Consider the following 20844-nt stretch of genomic DNA (forward strand, 5'->3'; position numbering starts at 1 on the left):
CGCCACTGCGTGGCCTTTCTGAGGCCTCGGGCTGCGCAGCGCCTCCTTGCTTGGGTTTGCCCTGCGGTCAGGCGGGGTGGGCCCCAGCGCAGTCGGCCGCGTGCCTCGCTGCGGCTCTGGTCACCGAGAACGGTGGCGGGATGGCAGGGCGGGTGTGGTTCCGAGGCTGCCGGTGGCTCTGCACTCGCCGCTGGGTCAGCTGTTGCGAGTGGCGGGTCTGCACCTATAGCTGTCCAGATTGTTAAACGGTGGGCTTCCTCCGTCCTGCCTTCACCCAACCCAATGAATGACTAATGTATTTAGGTCGGTTAGAGTCAGAGCTCCCTATGGTGGAGCCTGAATATCTTAAACGGAGGGCAGACGTCCTCTCTAACCCGAGTTACTCCAGGGTCTAGTTGACAAGTACATTTAGTGTCTGGTTAGCAGAGACTTTGGGACCCTGATTTGTTCTCAGCTCTAAAGCACAAATTCGGAGAGTGGAAGAATACTGAGACACGGGTTGGAGGGTGGAGTACCGAGAATGCTTTGCTCCTCAGGAAAATGCACTTGCTTAAAAATATTACAGTAGCCTGTGGCAACTATGTTTTTCTCCTAACACAAGTGTGCGTTATTTAAGCCTCACAAATTCCACCATTAGACTGGACTCCGGCTTTGCTGCTATCAGCTATGTAAGACACTGAGTGAAACTGACAAGGAACATTGCCAGTAGAATCCAACTTGCTGACTCCTAATCAGAACTGAGACTGGAACGATCCAGTCATCATTTAGTCCCAATAAACTTAAGGAAGGAAACAAAGCTATGTAAAGACATCGATGCTACTGCGTCAGCAACAATGCTCAAATTTTAGTTCTAACCAGACTGGCAAATGTGGTGTTTATGTACGTATATACGTATATATTTCCAATCCGAAATATACTTATATGTTAACTATTTCGTGGGATTCTGGGATAATAACCGAGGCAGCATTTTTTTACTTCAATATTGGGAATAAATTAGTCAGTTTGGGACTCAAAATTGGAACTGGGGGTCTTCAGAATTACAACTCCAGTTTCTGACTGTGTGTTAGCATTGAAGAAAAGGACTTGCTTGGGGGGAAGGAAAAGAGAGGTTTTGAATAATACATTGTAAGTTAATGGACGTAATTCCACGAGAATTTAAGGATTTTGAATCTTTTCTATGCGTGGTGAAATGCAAGCCTACTTAGGTGTGGCTACTAGCTCGTTTCTCTTGCATTGATTTTATTTTGTTTTTGCCCTTAAATTTGTCTTTACATTACAAATTTTTTTGCGCCAATGTATTGTCTCGGTGTTCCTATACCGATTTTGCAGATTAGAAGCTGGTCCTACAGCACAAGGACGGGCATGCTCTTGCCTTGGTTCAGAGCCGCCAGGGTGAGGAAGGGCGCCGTATCTTTGCGTGTGGCGTCGGGTTATTCTTTCCCGCACTGCCGACTGAGGAGAATTGTCTCTCTGCAGCCACCGTCCTTCATGAGCTCCGGTCCAATCAGGGCTCAGCGAGAAGGGGCGGGACTGAGTGGCGCGCGCTGTACTTCGTGCTGTGCCTGCCTGGGTTGCTCTCAGCATGGAGGAAATTTATGCTAAGTTTGTATCACAGAAAATCAGCAAGACCCGTTGGCGACCATTACCTCCAGGGAGCCTGCAGACAGCGGAGACTTTCGCCACGGGCTCTTGGGACAATGAGGTACCCCTGCGCCCGGCCGGGATTCCCTGCCAATTCCTTCCAGGAACCGCGCCCCCGGCCGTCAGCGCGCGAACTCCTGTTTTCTAGCTCCTCGCGCGGTTCTCTGTCTCCCGAATGCATGTCTCACGCTCGGTCGCCTTATACCTGAGAGCCATCAGTGGCCTCGTTTCTTGTGTTTTTGGTCGCCGTTTGCCCGGGATGCTTTTAAAGCAGGGTTGATTGAAGGCAGTGCACATTTCAGCCTCGGGGAGTTTGACGTATATTTCATCTCAAGATGAAATTTTCTGCTTTTCAGGAAAATTATGTTTCACTGTGGTCTATTGGAGATTTTGGAAACTTGGATTCTGATGGAGGATTTGAAGGAGATCATCAGTTATTGTGCAGTATCAAACATCATGGTGATGTAATGGATTTACAAGTACGTATGTTGTAATATCCAAAAGCTAACTTTTAAAAAATTGAGAGTAATACATTGAGAGATGTGAAGGACTTTAAAGTTTGTCTAGTCTTACCCCGGGTTTACAAGAACTTGAGTTCTCTGTGGGTTATGATTTGCCAGCGTCATATAGCTGGTTATGGCAGAATCAGCAGTGGGGAAGGGGATGTGAAGTTGATCGTAGCTTGTTTGTTTAATTGACCATCTACTGTGTGCCAAGCTGTGTTTACATAAGTTAATTTCATTCTCATGGGATGCTGGTGAATCAAGTATTGTTCTCTCTTATGAGAAAACTGAGACTAAGATGTTTTGAGGATGGCCTATGTGACAAATACTGTACAAGGCACTTTACATGTTTTTGCTTTTTGAATTCTCGTTTTACAAGTTTACCAAGGCTTGGAGAACTTAACTTGGCCAGGTTTCAAAGCTGGTAATAAGTGGTGGGAATGGAATTAAGTTTTCAAATTCTGATCTGTAAGACTTCAGAGTCCCTGCATTTTCTTCTGTGGAAAGCTGCCTGATCCTGGGAATTATGCTCTCCTAAACCTTTATGGTAGTTGTACAAAATTTAATTAATTGTAGATGAACAGGTTTGGGGGGGAAATTATTGTTTATTCTTCATGAAAATACTTTTATTTGTATAGCAGTTTTGACTTTCATATTTTATTTGCTTAGCATCTGTAGGCCCTTTGCATTTTAAAATTGTTACACTGCTAACTGAGTTAGACAGATGGGCTTCCTCCCTGCTGATATTTATGAATTTATAACATGCAGGAATTTTCTGTTTAGTTTTTTGACCAGGAAAGAATTGTAGCTGCTTCATCGACAGGATGTGTGACAGTTTTCCTCCACCATCCAAATAACCGGGTAAAGAACTTTTGTTTGAAAACTCAGTTTGCATTTTAATTATTTTTAGGAAGGTTTAGAGAAGGCTGTACTTAATAATGACAAATAATAAAGTTTTATAGTCTCAAAAACTATAAAAAGGAGGGGGAAATGTCATTGTATTACCCATCTTTTAGTAGATTAATTCTAGAACCATTTCTTTGTGAACTTTCATTGAAATTGGGTAACTCTTCAATTTTCTTAGGTTGAATGTAACAGTATGGTATTCTGGCAAGTAATTTATCTGTAACTGTCTTTTAAGATCCTCCTCTGGTTGTTTGAAGAAAGAGCACTTACTAGCTCAGGCATCGTGAGAGGGAGCGGGAACTGCTGCTTTCCTTCTGTGGACAGAACCTAGGTTTTAATTAGAAGGAAAGACATACTATATGAAGGCTTGACACTTTTTCAATGCCTTTCTTGTATGTCAAAGGCTGAGAGTGCTGACCTTCAGAGCACAGTGGTAAGGGCAATCCTTTAAAATAGCCCCGCTTGAAGTAACAGTTTTCAGTTGCTGGAAGAGAATGCTTATTTAGATTTGGATATTAATAAAGGTCATCTTACTAATAGGCATACCTAGTGATATAAGACCCAGATCTAGTTAAATGTTATTCTTAACAGAGTCATTTGGAAAGCCCTGCAGAGATTTATCTCTTCAATGTAGGTCAGTTCCCTTAAGAATTTAAAGTTGCCTTTGAACACATAATTACCTGATACTTAAAAACTGTTTCTTTAGTTTGAGATAAATTTGGGATATTATTAAACATTGTTTCTTTTGAATCTAATCTGGTGAATACAGAGCTTTAATGGAAGTATTTCCTAGACCTTAATACTTGGAAATACAAAGGGAAAAGAGTACTATTTTTCTAGAAAAGTATGAGACACAGTTTTAAAATAATAGTTTAGTTGGGGAAAGGGCTATTTTTTTGGAGCTTTGCTTTAATTAATCGTAGCCTCATTTCTGACACCTAGACTCTGTCAGTCAGCCAGCAGTGGACAGCAGCTCACTACCACACAGGTCCAGGCAGTCCTTCCTGTAGCAATGCACCATGCACGGGCATTGTGTGCAACAACCCAGAAATTGTTACAGTTGGAGAAGATGGCCGGATAAATCTCTTCAGAGCTGATCACAAGGAAGCTGTAAGAACTATAGGTAAAAAAAGTCATCTTTCTTTGGCCTGTCTTACAGTAATTGAGCACCTCCCATGTGCAATGCCAGGGGTTTAATGTTTGAGGGATTTAGAAATATACAAAGCAGGATCCCTTTATCAAGATAGTATGTTGATAAGGCCTGTATGAAGAACTGAATAGAAGAAAGAGAAATTTGTGGGGAGGAGGGTTGGAAGGAATTATCGGATAAAGAATTGAGGGGCAGGACAATTCATTAATCTAGATTCTAGACAATAAATAATACTAAGAAGTGGCACACCAGATACAGGGAATAGCATAGAGGCAGGGTAAGGCCGTGCAGAGAATGACAGAAAGTGTAGTCTGACCTGACTTTAGGTATTTGTATAGGAGAGTTGAGAGATGAAACAAGAAAGGTAAATTGCAGTCAGGTTGTGAAGAATCTAACACATATTTTAGGTAGGTGGCTGAGGAGCCATTGAAAGTTTTTGAGAAAAGGGGTAATGTACCCACATCATGTTTTAGAAGGATTATTTAGTTCAGTGGTAGTGGTTTAGTTGCTAAGTCATGTCTGACTAGTGTAATAGTTCTCAACCATATTTTGTACAGACTTGCCTGAGGAGATTTTTAACAGCCTATCACCCTAGACCTCCTGAATTAGAACTTCTATGAATTGAGCCCATGAATCAGTTTTTTGTATTGTTATTATTTTTAGTTCTGAGGAATACCATTTGTTTAGCTTTGAAAGACTTCTGGCCTGGTGACAGTTTGGAGGAGGGTCACAAAACAAAAGTTTTTAAGTATATACTAAATAAAGATGTGTAAGCTTAGACACACTAGGAAAAACAGAAGGACCATGAAAGCAAACAGGAAGAAGTTCATGGCAGAAGAAGAGAGAGCTGATGAGGATAAAGATGAATTGATTTGAGATGAGTCAGCAGAATAACACAGGGTCAGAATGAGCTCTGTAGGAAGCTGTGGTGTTTGGCCCAACAGAATGAAGGTTCTGGAGGAAGCAGTTCAGTTCAGTTGTTCTTTGTGACCCCATGGACTGCAGCACGCCAGGCTTCCCTGTCCATCACCACCTCCTGCAGCTTGCTCAAGCTCAATGTCCTTCGAGTCAGTGATGCCATCCAACCATTTCATCCTCTGTCACCACCTTCTTCCCCTGCCTTCAATCTTTCCCAGCATCAGGGTCTTTTCCAATGAGTCAGTTCTTCACATCAGGTGGCCAAAGGATTGGAGCTTCAGCTTCAGCATCAATCCTTCCAATGAATATTCAGGACTGACTTTCTTTAGGATGGACTGGTTTGATCTCCTTGCAGTCCAAGGGACTTCAAGAGTCTTCTCCAACACACAGTTCAAAAGCATCAATTCTTCAACACTTAGCTTTCATTACAGTCCAACTCTCACATACATACATGACTAGTGGAAAAACTGTAGTTTTGACTACACAGACCTTTGTCGGCAAATAATGTCTCTGCTTTTTAATATGCTGTCTAGGTTGTCTAGGGTGAAGCAGTGATGGGAGATAAAATTGGATTATAAAGGGACTTGGACAGCTGTCTCAGAAATGGAGGGTAGTACTCTTACGTGGAAACAGAAATATGTGAAAACTTAGTCCTCTATTTGGAAAACAGTTCAGATGTCCTGTGAGTGATATAATTTTTCTACCAAAGGAGAGTCCATTTTAACATATGTTCCCATATTTTTCCATAGAAATAAAACTGTGACTTATTTAAAATTTTACTTGTAATCTTTCAGTCAACAGAGGGAAGGCTATTTAAGGTATTCATGGAAAAGTGGTGGCCTATTAACATACCCTGCGGTTTTTTTAATTTACAGACAATGCAGATAGCAGTACACTCCACGCTGTAACCTTCCTTCGAACTCCTGAGATTCTTACAGTAAATTCAATTGGACAGTTAAAAATATGGGATTTTAGACAACAAGGAAATGAGCCCACTCAGATATTATCACTGTAAGTTTTGATTTGTAATTTCAATAGTGTAAAACAAATTTGTTTATTTATAGCAACTAACTTTATAAGCCATATTGTATTTTAATTTCATGTTAAGAGTAATTTCTGATTAACTTTGATAAAGCAAATACAGTTGACCCTTGAACAATATAAGGGTTAGAGTCACTGACCCTCTATACACGCAAAAATCCATGTATACTTTATAGTCAGTGCTCCATATTCCAGGAATCCTCTGTACTGAAGGTTCCACCTTCCCAGATTCAACCAACCTCGGATCATGTTGCAGTGTACATCTACTATTGAAAAATACTCGTATGTAAGTGGACCCATGTTGTTCAAGGTCAATTGTATAATTTGATGGGCTTGATAATACCTTGCTGCATTTAATAAATATTTGTAATATTGATTCAGAAGTTTATATTTTCTCTTTGAGGTGTATATTAATTAATGGGGTACTTATTTTTGCTCATCAGATGATCCTATTAATAGTGAAATAATACACTCTAGATGTGATTGGGAGGAAAATATGGTCCAAGATACTTTTTCTAACAGAAATCCCCTTTCTATGTGTGCAGCCTCCTCTTCTCTAGATAATAGTATGTGTCAAACTGAAAAATATATATGTAAACTAAGCATTAAATAAGACAGAGCAGAAGTAAGGAGTATGCTGTTTTGTTGATATATAATGCTTTTTAGAAGCTAAGAAATGGGAAGCAACCTAGATGCCCATCAGCAGACGAATGGATAAGGAAGCTGTGGTACATATACACCATGGAATATTACTCAGCCATTAAAAAGAATTCATTTGAATCAGTTCTAATGAGATGGATGAAACTGGAGCCTATTATACAGAGTGAAGTAAGCCAGAAAGATAAAGACCAATACAGTATACTAACGCATATATATGGAATTTAAAAGGATGGTAACGATAACCCTATATGCAAAACAGAAAAAGAGACACAGATGTACAGAACAGACTTTTAGATTCTGTGGGAGAAGGCAAGGTTGGGATGTTCTGAGAGAACAGCATTGAAACAAGTATACTATCAAGGGTGAAACAGATCACCAGCCCAGGTTGGATGCATGAGACAAGTGCTCAGGGCTTGCACTGGGAAGACCCAGAGGTATGGGGTGGGGAGGGAGGTGGGAGGGGGGATCGGGATGGGGAATACATGTAGATCCATGGCTGATTAATGTCAATGTATGACAAAAACCACTACAATATTGTAAAGTAATTAGCCTCCAACTAATAAAAATAAATGGGAAAAAAAAAGAAAAAAAAGAAAAGCTAAGAAATGGAAATATTTTGCATATCTTACCATCAAATTTTCTTGTTCCATATGTGTCCAAATTGAAGAGAGAATGAATAACTCTAGGCTTTAATTCCCCCTCAGAATTCTAGTATTTAGAGGTATATTTAATGAGAGATCTTGTCTGGAAGATCCCATGGACAGAGGAGCCTGGAGGCTACAGTCCATGGGGTCGCAAAGAGTTGTACACAACTGAGCAACTTCACTTTCACTTTCATATTTAATGTAGTCAGGTTTTTGACATAATTTAAGTTTACCCAGTAGCTCCAGCCACAAAATTATCATTTAGTTAATGGGATAACACTTGTTTCATGGGTTGTTCAATGATTAATTACACTTTACCACTGTTTGAAGTCATTGTATTTCCCATTAAAGGACTGGTGACCGAGTGCCACTCCACTGTGTTGATCGACATCCCAACCAGCAGCACGTTGTAGCTACTGGAGGCCAGGATGGAATGTTGAGTATTTGGGATGTTCGACAAGGTACAATGCCTGTGTCTCTGCTGAAGGCTCATGAAGCTGAAAGTAAGTCTTGTGAAGATACATGAAGTTTTTGGTGGGTGAGCTATACAATGTAGTGTTAGCAGATTTCCATAAATGATACATATGGATCATTCTACAGCAGAACTTTTGACTGGATTGAATAGATTTATAATAATTAGCAGAGAAGGCAGTGGCAACCCACTCCAGTATTCTTGCCTGGAGAATCCCAGGGATGGAGGAGCCTGGTAGGCTGCCATCTATGGGGTCACACAGAGTCAGACATGACTGAGCGACTTCACTTTCACTTTTCACTTTCATGCATTGGAGAAGGAAATGGCAACCCACTCCAGTGTTCTTGCCTGGAGAATCCCAGGGAGGGGGGAGCCTGGTGAGCTGCCGTCTATGGGATCGCACAGAGTCGAACACGACTGAAGCGACTCAGCAGCTGCAGCAGCATAATAATTAACTCCTTTTTTATTTGACATTTACATTCTTTAACATGCTTGTTATACATAAAACTGTAGTGATTATCCATATATGTTTATCTTTATGTGCTTATTTTTTAGGATAATTTTTAGAAATAGAATTGATGAGTCAAAAAGTTGTTATAATTTTAAAGCTGTGATTCATGTTGACAAATTGTTCTACATAAAAATAATAAACAGTTTATATTGTCATACCCAGTATGTCAGAATGCACTTTTCCCATGCAAAATGCAGGTTGTTATTTTTAATATTTGCCAGTCTGTGTGTTCTTCAATTTATTATTATACCTTTTTTTTTTTCTTTTAGCAAGAACAAAAGATATAGGCTCTTGCCTTTTTTTTTTTTGTTTTTTTATTTTAGTGGAGATGTTTTGGCTGAACAGAAATGTTTCATTTTATCACCACAGGTCAGGGTGGATTATAGTTTTAAATTCTGTCTTAGGAAAAGTTGGTATTAATGCTTGAATAAAAGTGTAGAAGAGCAAATGTTATACCAGTATTGTAACTTCGAAGCTATAAAGTTTCACGTCATTAATACTTGGGGAAGATAAATAGTTTTTAAGATTATATATAAGAAGCAAATAGAAACTGTTTCCCTCTTCTCTGTATGGCTCTGTGGGGCGGGGCAGGGGGGAAGAGGGGGGAATGAATAGGGTATGCATCAGAGTCTGTTGTTGCTAACCTAGTGGTAGGTAGAGTTATAAACTTTCAAAGCTCTTCTCACCAGCCTATTTTTAAATGCCAGCCTGTATTGTTAAGCAGAACACACTAGTGGCTTGTAGTGTATTTCGATTCATCCTGACTGTTGGCTAGAGGTTTGTTTTCTAATTGGAAAGTATATAAATACGTAAGTGTCTAGATTTGGGCAGCCTGCAATGGCTCTATTAGGCTTTTCTTGTTTTACTTTGTTTTAGTGAAACAGCATGAATGTACTTTACACAGTCACCCAGAATACATTCTTTTCTGGAGGAAGGTCACCTTTTTGTTCTGCAGCATGTTTAATTGTGGTAACTGTCAGGATGAAAATGCCAGCTTGCAAACATGTGCCTTGCACTTTTTATACGACACTCTGGGTGCTTTCTGTGCTGCCTCTGTAAGCCTACCTAACCCAGGATCACAGAAGCCTTGCTCACAGATTCCTTTTTTCACCTTCATGCTGCAGATAACTTCCTGAGGAGTCCTGGCCAGCCCTTGGCTCCCAGGTGACTGTTGGCACATAAAGTTCCCTTAATGCTTAGAGCTTGAGGTGCCCCCAGTCCCAAGCTGGCTTCTTAAAAGTCCTCCATCTGAAACTGGATCCAGATTCTTGAAGCCTTTCCAGGTTTTGGCTTGTTGAGAGCTAGTTGCTATTTCTGTGATACAGAGCAGAGTCTTGGCATGAGCCAGAATTGGACTCTGCCTCTTAGAACTTCATTTGTATACTGCTTTTATGGTCTTCCCTCTCTCCCTTTCCAATAATAAAACCTTCAAATATTAATGACATAGAAATTGAAAATGAAAGAACTTAACAATTTTCAAAAAATCTTTTCAGAATTATCCCATTGTTATATTGGGTTGGCCAAAACTTTGTTCGAATTGCCATAAATTGATGTGAAAAAACCTGAACACACTTTTTGGCCAACCCAATACTCTTATATAAAAAAGCAGTAGGTCAGATGACTAGGGTTTATTTTCATTCATTTGCTGGCCCGATACACCAGTAGATTTAGTTGACGTCTTTATCCTATCTACATGTTTCAGCCATTTGAAGCATTATATTATGCTTTCTCTTTGACACTGAAGCCTTTGATTTTTATCACAGGCTTGGAGTTTGAAGGTGTGTGATGGAGGTTAACGGACGATATGCCTAGAGGTAGGGTTTTGATGTTGGTTTAACTGACCTTGGCTCTTATCTCACAGTGTGGGAAGTTCACTTTCACCCATCCAACCCAGATCACCTGTTCACTTGTTCTGAAGATGGATCTCTCTGGCACTGGGATGCCTCCACAGACGGGCCTGAGAAATCGTCACTCTTTCACCAAGGTAAAATGTTTTGATGAAGATTCTTGTGGGCAACTTGAGATTATATTTTTATATACTAAATGAGAAATACTCATATTTTTAACATTAAGGAATGAGAGAAGGTTTCCATTCTGTGGCCTCAGGGTAAATTTTAGTATCACAGGACATGAAATCTATCAGCTGCTGACCACTATACTGCTGACAACTAGAAATGCTATTAGCTGGCTAACTTTGTAAGTACATTGTTGTGGGCCCTCATGCCATAGAATAGGCACTGATCACTCTCTTACGTTACATTGTCAAAGGTGTATGACAAGACAAAAGTTGATCTTTTATGTATTAAGGTACTGGTTTCTCAGAATAAAAGGCTCTGTCTCCTGATTAAAGACAGGTAAGTAAAGGTTGGACTTCCCAGGTGGTGCTAGTTGTAAAGAACCCACCTGTCAATACAGGAGACCTAAGAGGTGCGGGTTCAATCCCTGGGTTGGGAAGATCCCCTGGAGGAGGGCACGGCAACGCACTCCAGTATTCTTGCCTAGAGAATCCCATGGACAGGGGAGCCTGGTGGGCTACCATCCATAGGGTTGCAAAGAGTTGGACACGATTGAAACGACATAACTTAAGTAAAGGTCATCCAGAAACTATACACTTAAAATCAAGAAGTATTTTTATTTCTATTTTTGGTATTTTCTAAGCTTCCTGTTTTTGAGCTTGCCTGTGACCACAAACTTTGTTCAATCACTCAGCAAATGTTTATCAAGTGCCATGTGCTAGGTACTCTTCTAGGTCTTAGAGCCCATGATAGTGAGCAGAAAAGCCTTGAGGCATGTAGAGCAAATATTCCAGTAAACAGTAAGTCAGTAGATGATGTTTCAGTAAAAGTCCAATCAGAAAAGCAGAAACTACCCTGGGTTTAGAAGGAATTGTTTTCATGTGTGTTGGGCTAGAAGAACGAAGAGCAAATAGCAAAAAGGAGGAATGCCCAGAAATGAACAGTTGTTAGTAACCTCCACTGTCCTGTTACAAGTGCTGTCAGAGTTGGCTCTGGATCAGCAGAAAAGGTGCCACCTCAGCTGGGGCTGGAATCACTGTACTGTCAGAAACCTGGAGCTTTTTCCACCCCACCCTACTCCCCACAGCCTTTCTGCCTTCTCACCCGCAATAGTTATCTCCCACACGCCGGCTTTGCCTGGAAGGCAGATGGCAAGGGAGCCTGGCAAAAGGAATTCACTCCTACAGTACATAGCAGAGCACAGCAAAGGAGACAGAGCAAAACGGAAAAGACCTGATCAAATACCCTGATGATGGTGCCGAAGAGTGGAGAGAGGAGGACGATAAAAAATTAATCGGGGAGGGGCCACGGGGCAGAGGAGAGAAGATCTGAGCAGAGACCTGAAGAGATGAAAATAGCAGTCACAGGCAGCATTCCAGGTAGAGGAAACACCAAATTCCAAACGCCTGAGGCTGAGACAGAAGGGCCAGTGTGGCCGCCGCTCAGCAGGCCGGAGGCGGAGTAGGTGGTAGGGCGGAGCTGAGGAGCGGGGCTCTGCAGACTGGGAGCGGGCCTCTGCAGACTGGGAGCGGGCCTGGGATTTCCTTCTGACATGACCCAGAGCCACTGGAGAATTCTGAGCAGGGGAGTGGGGTGATCTGTCTTAGGTTTCCAATCAGTCGCTTTGGCAACTGTGGGGAGAGGGTTGGAAAAGTGGAAGCAGGGAGACCAGGAAAGAGACTTTGCACAGTGGTTCTAATGTTCCTTTTCACGGTATTCAAGAGTAATATAAGACATCGGAGCAAAAGGTAAACAGAAACTAAGAAGGAAAAGGCCAAAACTTCTCCCGAAAAATTCTGGAAAAGTATGCAATGTGCGGAGCATGGAGTATGCCTGTGTTAATAACTTCATGTATGGAGAAACTACTAGTTTTATTCGTTTCTAATAAATACCCAGGAGTAGCTAAGCACTTGGTTTTTTATTTCTTCTTCTACCCCCACTATCTTGCATTTGAGATTTTATAGTTTGAAGAATGCTGGTTAGATTAGAAATAGTCATTTACTATATCCTGTGTCTGGTATTGCAAGGAACAGTATTAGACACTGTGAAAAAGTAAAATAATCTATACAACCTGCTTTTAAGGAATACTTAATTTAGTTTTAATTTACGAGAAGGGGCCACAGAAAGTTAAATCATGATATAAGAAATGTTGCAAATAGTAAATTATTAGGGGTGCATACAAGTGCTGAGGGTTCCAGGAAGGAAAAGAGAAGCATGAACTAGAGACATCTGAACAGACTTCTCAGAAAAGGAAATTGAGCTGGGCTTTAAGAATCAGCAAGATTTGAACCCACTAATTTTTAAACTTCAAGGTATGAGAAACTTTGCCTTGTATTTCCAGCACTTAGCACAGAGCCTGGCATATAGTAGGTGTCAAACCATTTATTGAGAGTAGATGAAACCTGTCTTTATTTGATCTGGCAAAAAGTAGAAAGAAAATTTCAAATGAAGGCTAAAACTATAATTAATTATATGTTAAATGCAGAGCACTGTCAGAGATAAAAGTTTATAATTTGGTAGTGTTCTAAAATTCTACTTTTAAGAATATTTACCTAAAATAAACTCAAGAATAAAGGGAGATCTACAGCAAGTTGATTATATTTTTAGAAATATACAAATAAATATATTTTTAGAAATACTCAGAAATACATCCAGAAATTTTCTCATGATCACTTCATTTTTTGATTATCTAACCATTTAGGTTTCTACATATTATCTACATCTGTTCTACTTGTCCTTTAGCCATTTTGCTACATTTCTGAGACCTTCCATTAAAGTATAACCAGGAAGACAGGGTCAAAATGAATCCTGTGCTTTGCTGAAGAGTTCAAGTTTGAAAACCATATTATCCCATTAAATGATGTTTAATATCACTGACTTAAAAGCTTTTTGTCAAAAACAGTGATGTGTTATAATGGAATCATCAGCCTGTTATTCTTGAGAGTTAAAACAAGTTTATATCATTACATTTTTTTAAATATTAGAATTTCAGATATTTACTAGTATAAAATTGGTCTTGAACAATGTTTTCCCCTTTTCTTTTTGTTCCCAGGAGGAAGAAATAGTACTTTTTTGTCTCATAGCATTAGTAACCAAGCTAATGTTCACCAATCTCTTATAAGCTCCTGGCTCAGCACTGATCCTGCCAAAGATCGTATTGAAATCACAAGCTTGCTTCCTAATAGGACTTTGTCTGTAAACAGTCTGGATGTTTTAGGTCCTTGTCTTGTTTGTGGAACGGATGCAGAAGCAATTTATGTTACTAGACAGCTTTTTTCATGAAGATACTAAAAGATTTTAGGTAAAACATAATACAGTTACAGCCTTTCAAATGCCAATTTCTGTGCAAATTTTTGTTATTGGAAAATGTGAAATTTGTAAGGGAAACATCCGTAAACTATTGTTAATGTTGATGCCCAGTCTGTTAGTTGAATATTGCTCTAACAGTTGCTGGAGTCTGATTGATGACCCATGGCAACAGAATTGAAACATGTGGCGGAACATCTGTGATAAATGCACTGCCTTCGGCACCATTCTAGACAGCTCATGGAACCAACTCTCCATTTTAGATGCTGTAGGGCTTACTAATGTCAAACCACCAACAGGTTCCTTTCCTTTTTATCAGCAGTATGTGGGGTATGGTATGCCCCTCCCTGGTGACATTTTCCAATACTAGTATTTATTCTCTGTACTGCAAGTATTTCTTCAGTTCTTCAACATTTTATTTCCTTAATAATTTCAGTAAACTTTCTTCAGTAAGAATTAAGTAGAGCAAAAATGACAGTTTTTGGTAGTGTTCAAATTTTTATTTAAAGTGAAAAATGTTTCAATGGGTTCCTTTATTAGAATGGGTTTGAATAGAACTCTGTCACCTCCTTAGACCCAGCTTTGTTTCTCTTGAAATGAAAAAAGACAAAATACATTTTTCCTAAGAATTTTTGCTTTTATTTAGTTTTTTTACACCATAGTTGAAAATTGCTGAATTGGACATTGTGCAATAAAATAGGATTTGACATTGGTAAGTGAGCCAGCTTCCAAACTAAAATTTGAGAGGTAACATGTATGAGACTAGCATGATGATGTGATAGGAGTAAAGAGTTTTGCTATCCTTAATTTTAATATTAATGATGACCTAACACATTTTGAGACAGTTTTATGATACTGTCTTTCCAAAGTTTGTTAAGAGTAAATGCATCATTGAATTGTAAAGACCTTAATGAAAGATCATTCCTGTTACACAGGAAGTGTATGTTTATTTACTTTACAGTTCCAACAACAGATAACTATGAGTTTTTGTCTTTCTGGCCCAATAAATATTTTCAGTTTTTTTATGTTGACTTACTCTCAGGATTTTGGGGGTTTGGAGTTTTTTTGGTCTACATTTTAAAATAGAATATATATATGCATTTGTTGTTCTGTATGTATGTATTTGGCTCAAAAAATAATTGACTAAAGGTATTTAGTACCTTTGAATTCCAAAGACTCAAAGACGGAAAAAAATGTTGCTGATAGGAATTTTTAATCAGTTTCTAGTTTTATTGCTGGGGCTAATTTTTAAAACTTTGTTATTACAAAAGCCATTCATTACAGAAAAAGCAGTCAAAAGAAAAAGTACTGATAATCTCAAACAGACACAGTTCTTTTCATACCACTTTGTATCCATTAATGTAAATAATTTTTCATAAAAAATGAAATATACTTGTTATATTTGTGAATGCACATTCTCTCACAGTAAATACACAGATTCGGTAATAAAAGTATAGCTAAGAATTGTCCTTTTGGCTTCATACTTCCCTTTATAGGAATGCCTTACTGCAGCCTAAGCAGCAGCGCCCCTCTCTTCACTTAGCAGAGGCATCCTCGCATTCCACTCGGCAGCTCAGCATCCTTGCTTTGAACGGGCCCAGAGTTGATCCTCATTCCTGGGAGACCCTGGCTCCCAAGGGGCACATTTTCCATGTTCAGTGAATGGCAAATGCTTTGTGGCTCTGCTTTAATCATATTACCTGCTGCTGAAAAGTTGAAGGTTTCATGAATGCTGTTAGCACCCTTCTCAATTTCCAGCAGTAATGTAAATAATTTCTCTTGATTGTTATAGTAAATAATCAGTAGAGGGAGTGAACCAGATATATAGGCTTAGCATACTAGCTTGAACTGGAAACAAGTTTGAAGCTTTGATTTGATTTAAGGGTATTTGTAACCATAAGTAAAAGAAAGTACATTTGAATAGTGTTACATTTTCTATCAGTTGATGAGTTCTGCCAGATGTAATAAGAAACATAAGCTTTATGTAGTATAAATAAAACCCTTATTTATGAATTTGTTCATTCTCACTGCTTTCATTCATGAAAGCTATCAAATAGTTTCTTTTGAGGGCTCTAGGATCTCCAAGGTGAGCGATATCTTTGAAGGCATCTCCAACCTAAATTTAATCATCACATCCACAGATTCCCAATGAAAAATTTTCATCCAGCCTCTACTTGAAAATACATGATGATAAAATCTCCCATTTCCCAGTGTAGCCTCCTCGTTTGGACAGCTGTAAGTGATATAGCACATGGCAAGGTTTTAATGTGTGAGTGGGGTCCTAAACAATCCTATAAAAAAGGTAGAATCATTATTGTGGGTTAATGAAATGATCATGTGAACCTACTACATAGTAGGTTCACTATGAGACAAAGCCAACCACCAGTCATTTTATGGAATTTCCATTGTGTTGGGGTACTTTAAGTTTCCACTAAATAAATGAATTTTCACATACTGAACTGAAATTTGCTTCCATTTGTCCTCTTTACTTGGGAGCCACATAAAGCAAATTTAATTTCTTTCAGCATATATTCAGATATTCAGAACTACATATTGTAGCTGCTTTGGGGTAAACTTTTAAAATCTCTTTAGTGGTTTCTTGTGGGCAGGTTCCCTGTCCCACTTTTTTTGCCCTTTTTGGCTAAATCCGGCTTACCTTTCTGAACTCCTTTTAGGTGTCATTTTCTCGAGAAAGCCTTCGCTGGCCTCTTAACAATCTGGGCTAAATTGTACTCTGCATCAAAAGCCCATTGTGCAGAACTTGTACTGTGCTTCCTGCCATCTGCTGAGCAGCCTGTCTCCCTCTACTGGAGCATAATCCCAAGAACAGGGCCCATCTCTGAGTTAACACAACATCTGATAACAGTAAGCCCTGAATCAGTCTGAACTAAATTAAATTCACAATTATGTTTTCCCTTTTTTAAAAAAATGCCTCATTTGCCGAAGACCACCATTAAAGTGTGACTTCCAAAATTAATACTTTCTCAGTGCTATCTGCCTTGACTTGCTAAGAGTATGACAAATCTATCTTGGTTCTGGGTACAATATTCCTTTGTAGTGGCTGTCTCAGCCTTTTCTAACTATTTTGATACTTGTCCAATTAGACTGCTAATTTAACTTACACCTTTAATTTTTCACACCTGATACTCCCTAAACCATACCTCCCTATTCTGAAGTTAACGCCAATGGTTTTGATTCTTGGAATGGGTACATCCTTCCTGGTTAATAAGACAAGTGTTACGTCACTTTAGGAAAGAGCTAATGATCACCTTTCAGTCCTTTCTGCAGAAGCTGATCATTTTAGAATTGTCCAGCATGCTTGCTGCACCTTCATCCCCTTGGGTTAAATGGACTATAATGCTTAGGCACACTCCTAGAGTCTTCCCAAGTATCAGTGACAGCCAAGTCATTAGCATTCGGCTATAGTTGTTGAAATATTTGTAAACCAGCCTGATTTTTGACATTCGGCCCCATTCATTTATCTTGTTCACAAGGCTACTGTGAGAAAAACACCTGTGCTATAGCCATCTTCCTAGCCAAATTTTGGCATAATTGAAAAATTCCTTGTCCCTTGAGAATTAACACTTCTATTTCAAGGTAGTGTGGAAACGTCATCCATTTAATAATCCATTCTAGAATCTTGTCTAAGGAGCATACTAAGTTCACTAGTGTAGAATTTATATCAAGCCTTCATTTAAGCTTACGGTATCAAGATATCTAGCTCAGACTAGTTAGATGATCTGAAGCAATAGATGTGCTCTTGTTTTACAGATAATGAAATCTGGGTAGAGCCAAATTATGATATGCAACTGTTAAACTATTTCACTGGTATCATTCTGAACCATAATGTTAAGTGGCAATACAGAATAAAATAACAAACTAACAGTCTCAGTGGTAAAGAATCCACCTGCCAATGCAGGAGACACAAGACACTCAGGTTCGATCCCTGGGTTGGGAAGATCCTCTGGAGGAGGAAATGGCAACCCACTTCAGTATTCTTGCCTGGAAAAATCGCATGGACAGAGGAGCCTGGCAGGCTACAGTCCATAGAGTCGAAGAGAGTCAGACAACTGAGTAACTGAGCATGCACACACATACTTGACTACAGTCATCTTAACATCAAAACATTTTCAACACTTCACTATATTAGAAGAGAAAGCCACAAAGGAGGTGGGGGTGAGAAGACAGAATTAGGGAGAAGAGACTAAAATCTAGCTGATCAGGTAAAAAATTTTAATTACAAACTGTCATGACTGGACTTGGGGGGAAGAACGGTTGACAGCCCAACATAGCCATCAGATATGCATCAGTTTTCAAAACAATTTTTGTACAGACCATGGAAATAAGCTAAACTGTAATTAATACCAGACTGTAAAATACTAGCTGCAACAAATCAAAACACACTATACTTACTCCTGTATAGTATGGAATCAAAATTTCTTAGCTAGAGATCCTACAAGCAAGGATACCTCAGTAGCAATGAGCACAACTTGAACCCAGATTTGGTTTCTAACAACGTTCTCCCAATAAAAGGAACCAAGACTCCTTGGAGGGCAAGAAATAAACCAGGTAGTTTAGAGCATTTTGCAGTGCCAGAAAGTGAGAAAGGTTTTTTTTGTTGTTTTTTTAAGCTCGCAATGATGGGAGTATGTCACAGGGACACAGAAGCTAACTGGAAGAGCTCTTAACAGCCAAAGCTGGAAAAATTTGATCCATTTTAAAAACTCCCAAACTATTACAGAAATATCCATAAGTCCACACTAATAATGTTTGAAAAAAACTGGAGACACAAATCTGCTCAGCATTCCAAGTAATTTATGTAGATTCTCTGCTCTCAAGAAGGTGGAACACAATCCTCCACTCCTAAGTGGAGAACATGACTTCTCACAGTTGAGAACCTTCCCCTAAGATACTCTGAACTGGGAAGGCCTGTGTCCTCAGGACCACGGTGCTCTGCGACTTCTTCCACGTGTGCTGCCTCTGTTCCTGCAATCACCCAAGCATGCCATTTGACCCCTTACATCTGTTGATAAAAACAAAATGAGACAACTTACTCTACATAAATAAGCAACAAGGATTTTCTGTATAACACATGGAATTACATTCAGTATCTTGCAATAACCTATAATGGAAAATAATCTGAAAAACATATACATTTAGAACTGGGTCACTGCCGTACACCTGAAACTAGCACAATATTATAAATCAACTACACTTAACAACAACAAAAGCAAAATAACCTTCTTCCATGAAGCATTGAAGAGCTGAATAGGCCAAAGCTGGACCAAGGGTTTTCCATCACAGCGACACAAACACAAAGACCTTCAAACACAATGGCGTGTATTGTCATTCTTAAGACATCCAGCACTCCTAGTAGGTATTTCCTTGTCTTTCGCTTCCACCCCCTCCCAGTCTCTGCTACTTTTCATGTTGTTGGTTGGTTCTTCTCTTCTGAGCACTCCCTCTCTCTTCCCCTGCTCTTTTCTCCCTTGGCTTCACAGGAGTCAACCTCTTAATATATAGTGAAATTTCCTGAGCTCCTTGAATTATCCTGGAGTTTTCCCAAAGACAGTAGTTTTTGGAGATATCCACCTTTAGGTTTAGAGAGATGAAGAGCTTAAGTTCTGAGGGTTGGTGACAGAGGTGACAAGGTTCAGGGAGCAGTCTGCTCTTTCAGATACATAATCCTTCTAGCAAGGGCAAGCAGGCCCGTGAACATATTAGATTGACAGAAGTCATAGAATGTTGAGGCTGAGATACCCTGCAGGTTACCTAGTTCTCCAGTTGAAGACAGTTAAGACCTAGGGCCACTTTGGGTCATATTTTCTACAGACTCTGTGATTCTGGAATATAGATTTTCAACCAACCCCTCCTGGAATGTAATCTTTTAACAGAGGGTTTCACATTTGAACTTCTGCATACAGTAGCCAACAACGAATTCAACATCAGAAAAGTCTTAAAAACAAATAGTCTCCTCTAGTTAAAAAAGGATGAGATATTTGAAAATACTAACTGTATATATTTTCTAGAGGCAGAATTGGCAAAGAGTCTCTGTACAATGGGTGGAAAGGACCTTTAAACATCATAAACTCAATGATCCTATCCGAAACTTTTAATTCAGTCTAACAAGAAATAAAGCCTCTTCTCGCGGTCATCATTATCCCAATTACGGCAATAATGACTTCTACCGATTCGGTTGGCCGATCAAAATCTCTAAACTCCCTGGTCTGTCCCGGTTCGAGAATATACTAATCCGGCTGATTCAGCAAATTCTTAAACGCAAGAATTCACTCGGGGAAAGTGCTAAGCAAAATTGTACTTATTTCAAAGTCTCTAGAAATCCCGAATCCCGAATGTCCACAGCTAGGTTTCAGAGCTCACTGCTGTTTCCTTTTGAGAATTAAACTCCTTCAGATACGCATCTTTTATTCTATACTCGGCCACAGAAAGAGCTCAAATTGAAAAGAGAGAGACACTGAAATACAGGAGTGGGCTTGGGAGGAGGGAGCCTGGCGCCACCAGACGGCGAGTCACTGGGCAGCGCGAGGCGGGGGCGACGCAGCCGGCGGACGCGCAGACTAGCGGGCGACCGCAGAGGGAGGGAGGCCGCAGGCGGCGCGCTCGCTCCCCGCCGCCTGGCGCGCAGAAGCCCCCAGTCCTCGGCCCCCGCGCAAGCGACGCCGGGAAATGCCCACATCCGGGAAACCTGCAAGGGAGTGCGGCGGCGGCGACACCGAGTGAAAGGCAAAATGGCGGCGGCGGCGGTGGCCTGGTGCTGAGGGGAGAGCCAGGTCCCCGCGACCTCCGCGACGGGCCGCGCTGGCCCGCGGCAGCCCCCCGGCGCCTCTGTCCGCCCTGCCCCCTCGGGGATACTTGGGGTCCCCGGGAAGGGCTCCGGCCGCCTCGGCGCCCGCCCTCGGGCCCGTGGCCGCTGTCCAGGAGCCCCGCTGTCCCCCTGCAGGTAGGTCCGAGGCTGGCGTAGCGGGTGGGGCGCACTCTCTCCTCTAGAACCTGAGTTGGCGGGGCGGTGGCCGTGGGGGCCCACGCCCATCCCCTCTGGCGGGGGTCCAGGAGCTG

At 40.5% G+C, this 20844-nt stretch overlaps 2 protein-coding genes and 1 long non-coding RNA gene across 5 annotated transcripts in view; 2 read left to right on the top strand and 1 right to left on the bottom strand.

The window, feature by feature from the left end:
* The first annotated feature begins 181 nt into the window (after nt 1–181).
* Nucleotides 182–16232, top strand: NUP43 (nucleoporin 43). Of its 2 annotated transcripts, none has more exons than XM_020910268.2 (9): nt 182–248; nt 1477–1702; nt 1998–2120; nt 2928–3005; nt 3993–4173; nt 5994–6129; nt 7815–7966; nt 10308–10430; nt 13514–16232. In XM_020910268.2, the coding sequence occupies exons 2-9, from the start codon at nt 1583–1585 to the stop codon at nt 13741–13743; spliced, it is 1143 nt and encodes a 380-aa protein (XP_020765927.2). In that variant the 5' UTR covers nt 182–248; nt 1477–1582; the 3' UTR covers nt 13744–16232. The 2 variants fall into 2 exon arrangements, with proteins under 2 accessions (XP_020765927.2, XP_020765925.2); XM_020910266.2 differs by lacking the exon at nt 182–248 and adding an exon at nt 282–879 and having other exon boundaries at nt 1616–1702.
* A 2333-nt stretch (nt 16233–18565) lies between these two features.
* Nucleotides 18566–20315, bottom strand: LOC139033006 (uncharacterized). The gene is made up of 2 exons (XR_011485627.1): nt 19008–20315; nt 18566–18790 (listed from the first exon to the last, which is right to left on the bottom strand). It is a non-coding gene; the product is annotated as an uncharacterized lncRNA (long non-coding RNA).
* A 92-nt stretch (nt 20316–20407) lies between these two features.
* Nucleotides 20408–20844, top strand: part of LATS1 (large tumor suppressor kinase 1) — a 39026-nt gene continuing 38589 nt past the window's right edge. For both annotated transcript variants that reach the window (XM_070461473.1, XM_070461474.1), the window contains exon 1: nt 20408–20728. The gene's annotated coding sequence lies outside the window, so the exon portion shown is untranslated. The remainder of the gene's footprint in view (nt 20729–20844) is intronic.

Source organism: Odocoileus virginianus, chromosome 34 (assembly GCF_023699985.2).
Source record: "Odocoileus virginianus isolate 20LAN1187 ecotype Illinois chromosome 34, Ovbor_1.2, whole genome shotgun sequence".
Classification (NCBI taxonomy): domain Eukaryota; kingdom Metazoa; phylum Chordata; class Mammalia; order Artiodactyla; family Cervidae; genus Odocoileus; species Odocoileus virginianus.

Bases quoted from the DNA above. Each gene is read 5' to 3' on its own strand.
- NUP43 (XM_020910266.2), top strand. From the start codon at position 814: ATGCTACTGCGTCAGCAACAATGCTCAAATTTTAGTTCTAACCAGACT. The intron at 4,174-5,993 runs GTAAAAAAAGTC...TTTAATTTACAG, and splicing joins GGAAGCTGTAAGAACTATAG to ACAATGCAGATAGCAGTACA. The intron at 6,130-7,814 runs GTAAGTTTTGAT...TTCCCATTAAAG, and splicing joins CCCACTCAGATATTATCACT to GACTGGTGACCGAGTGCCAC.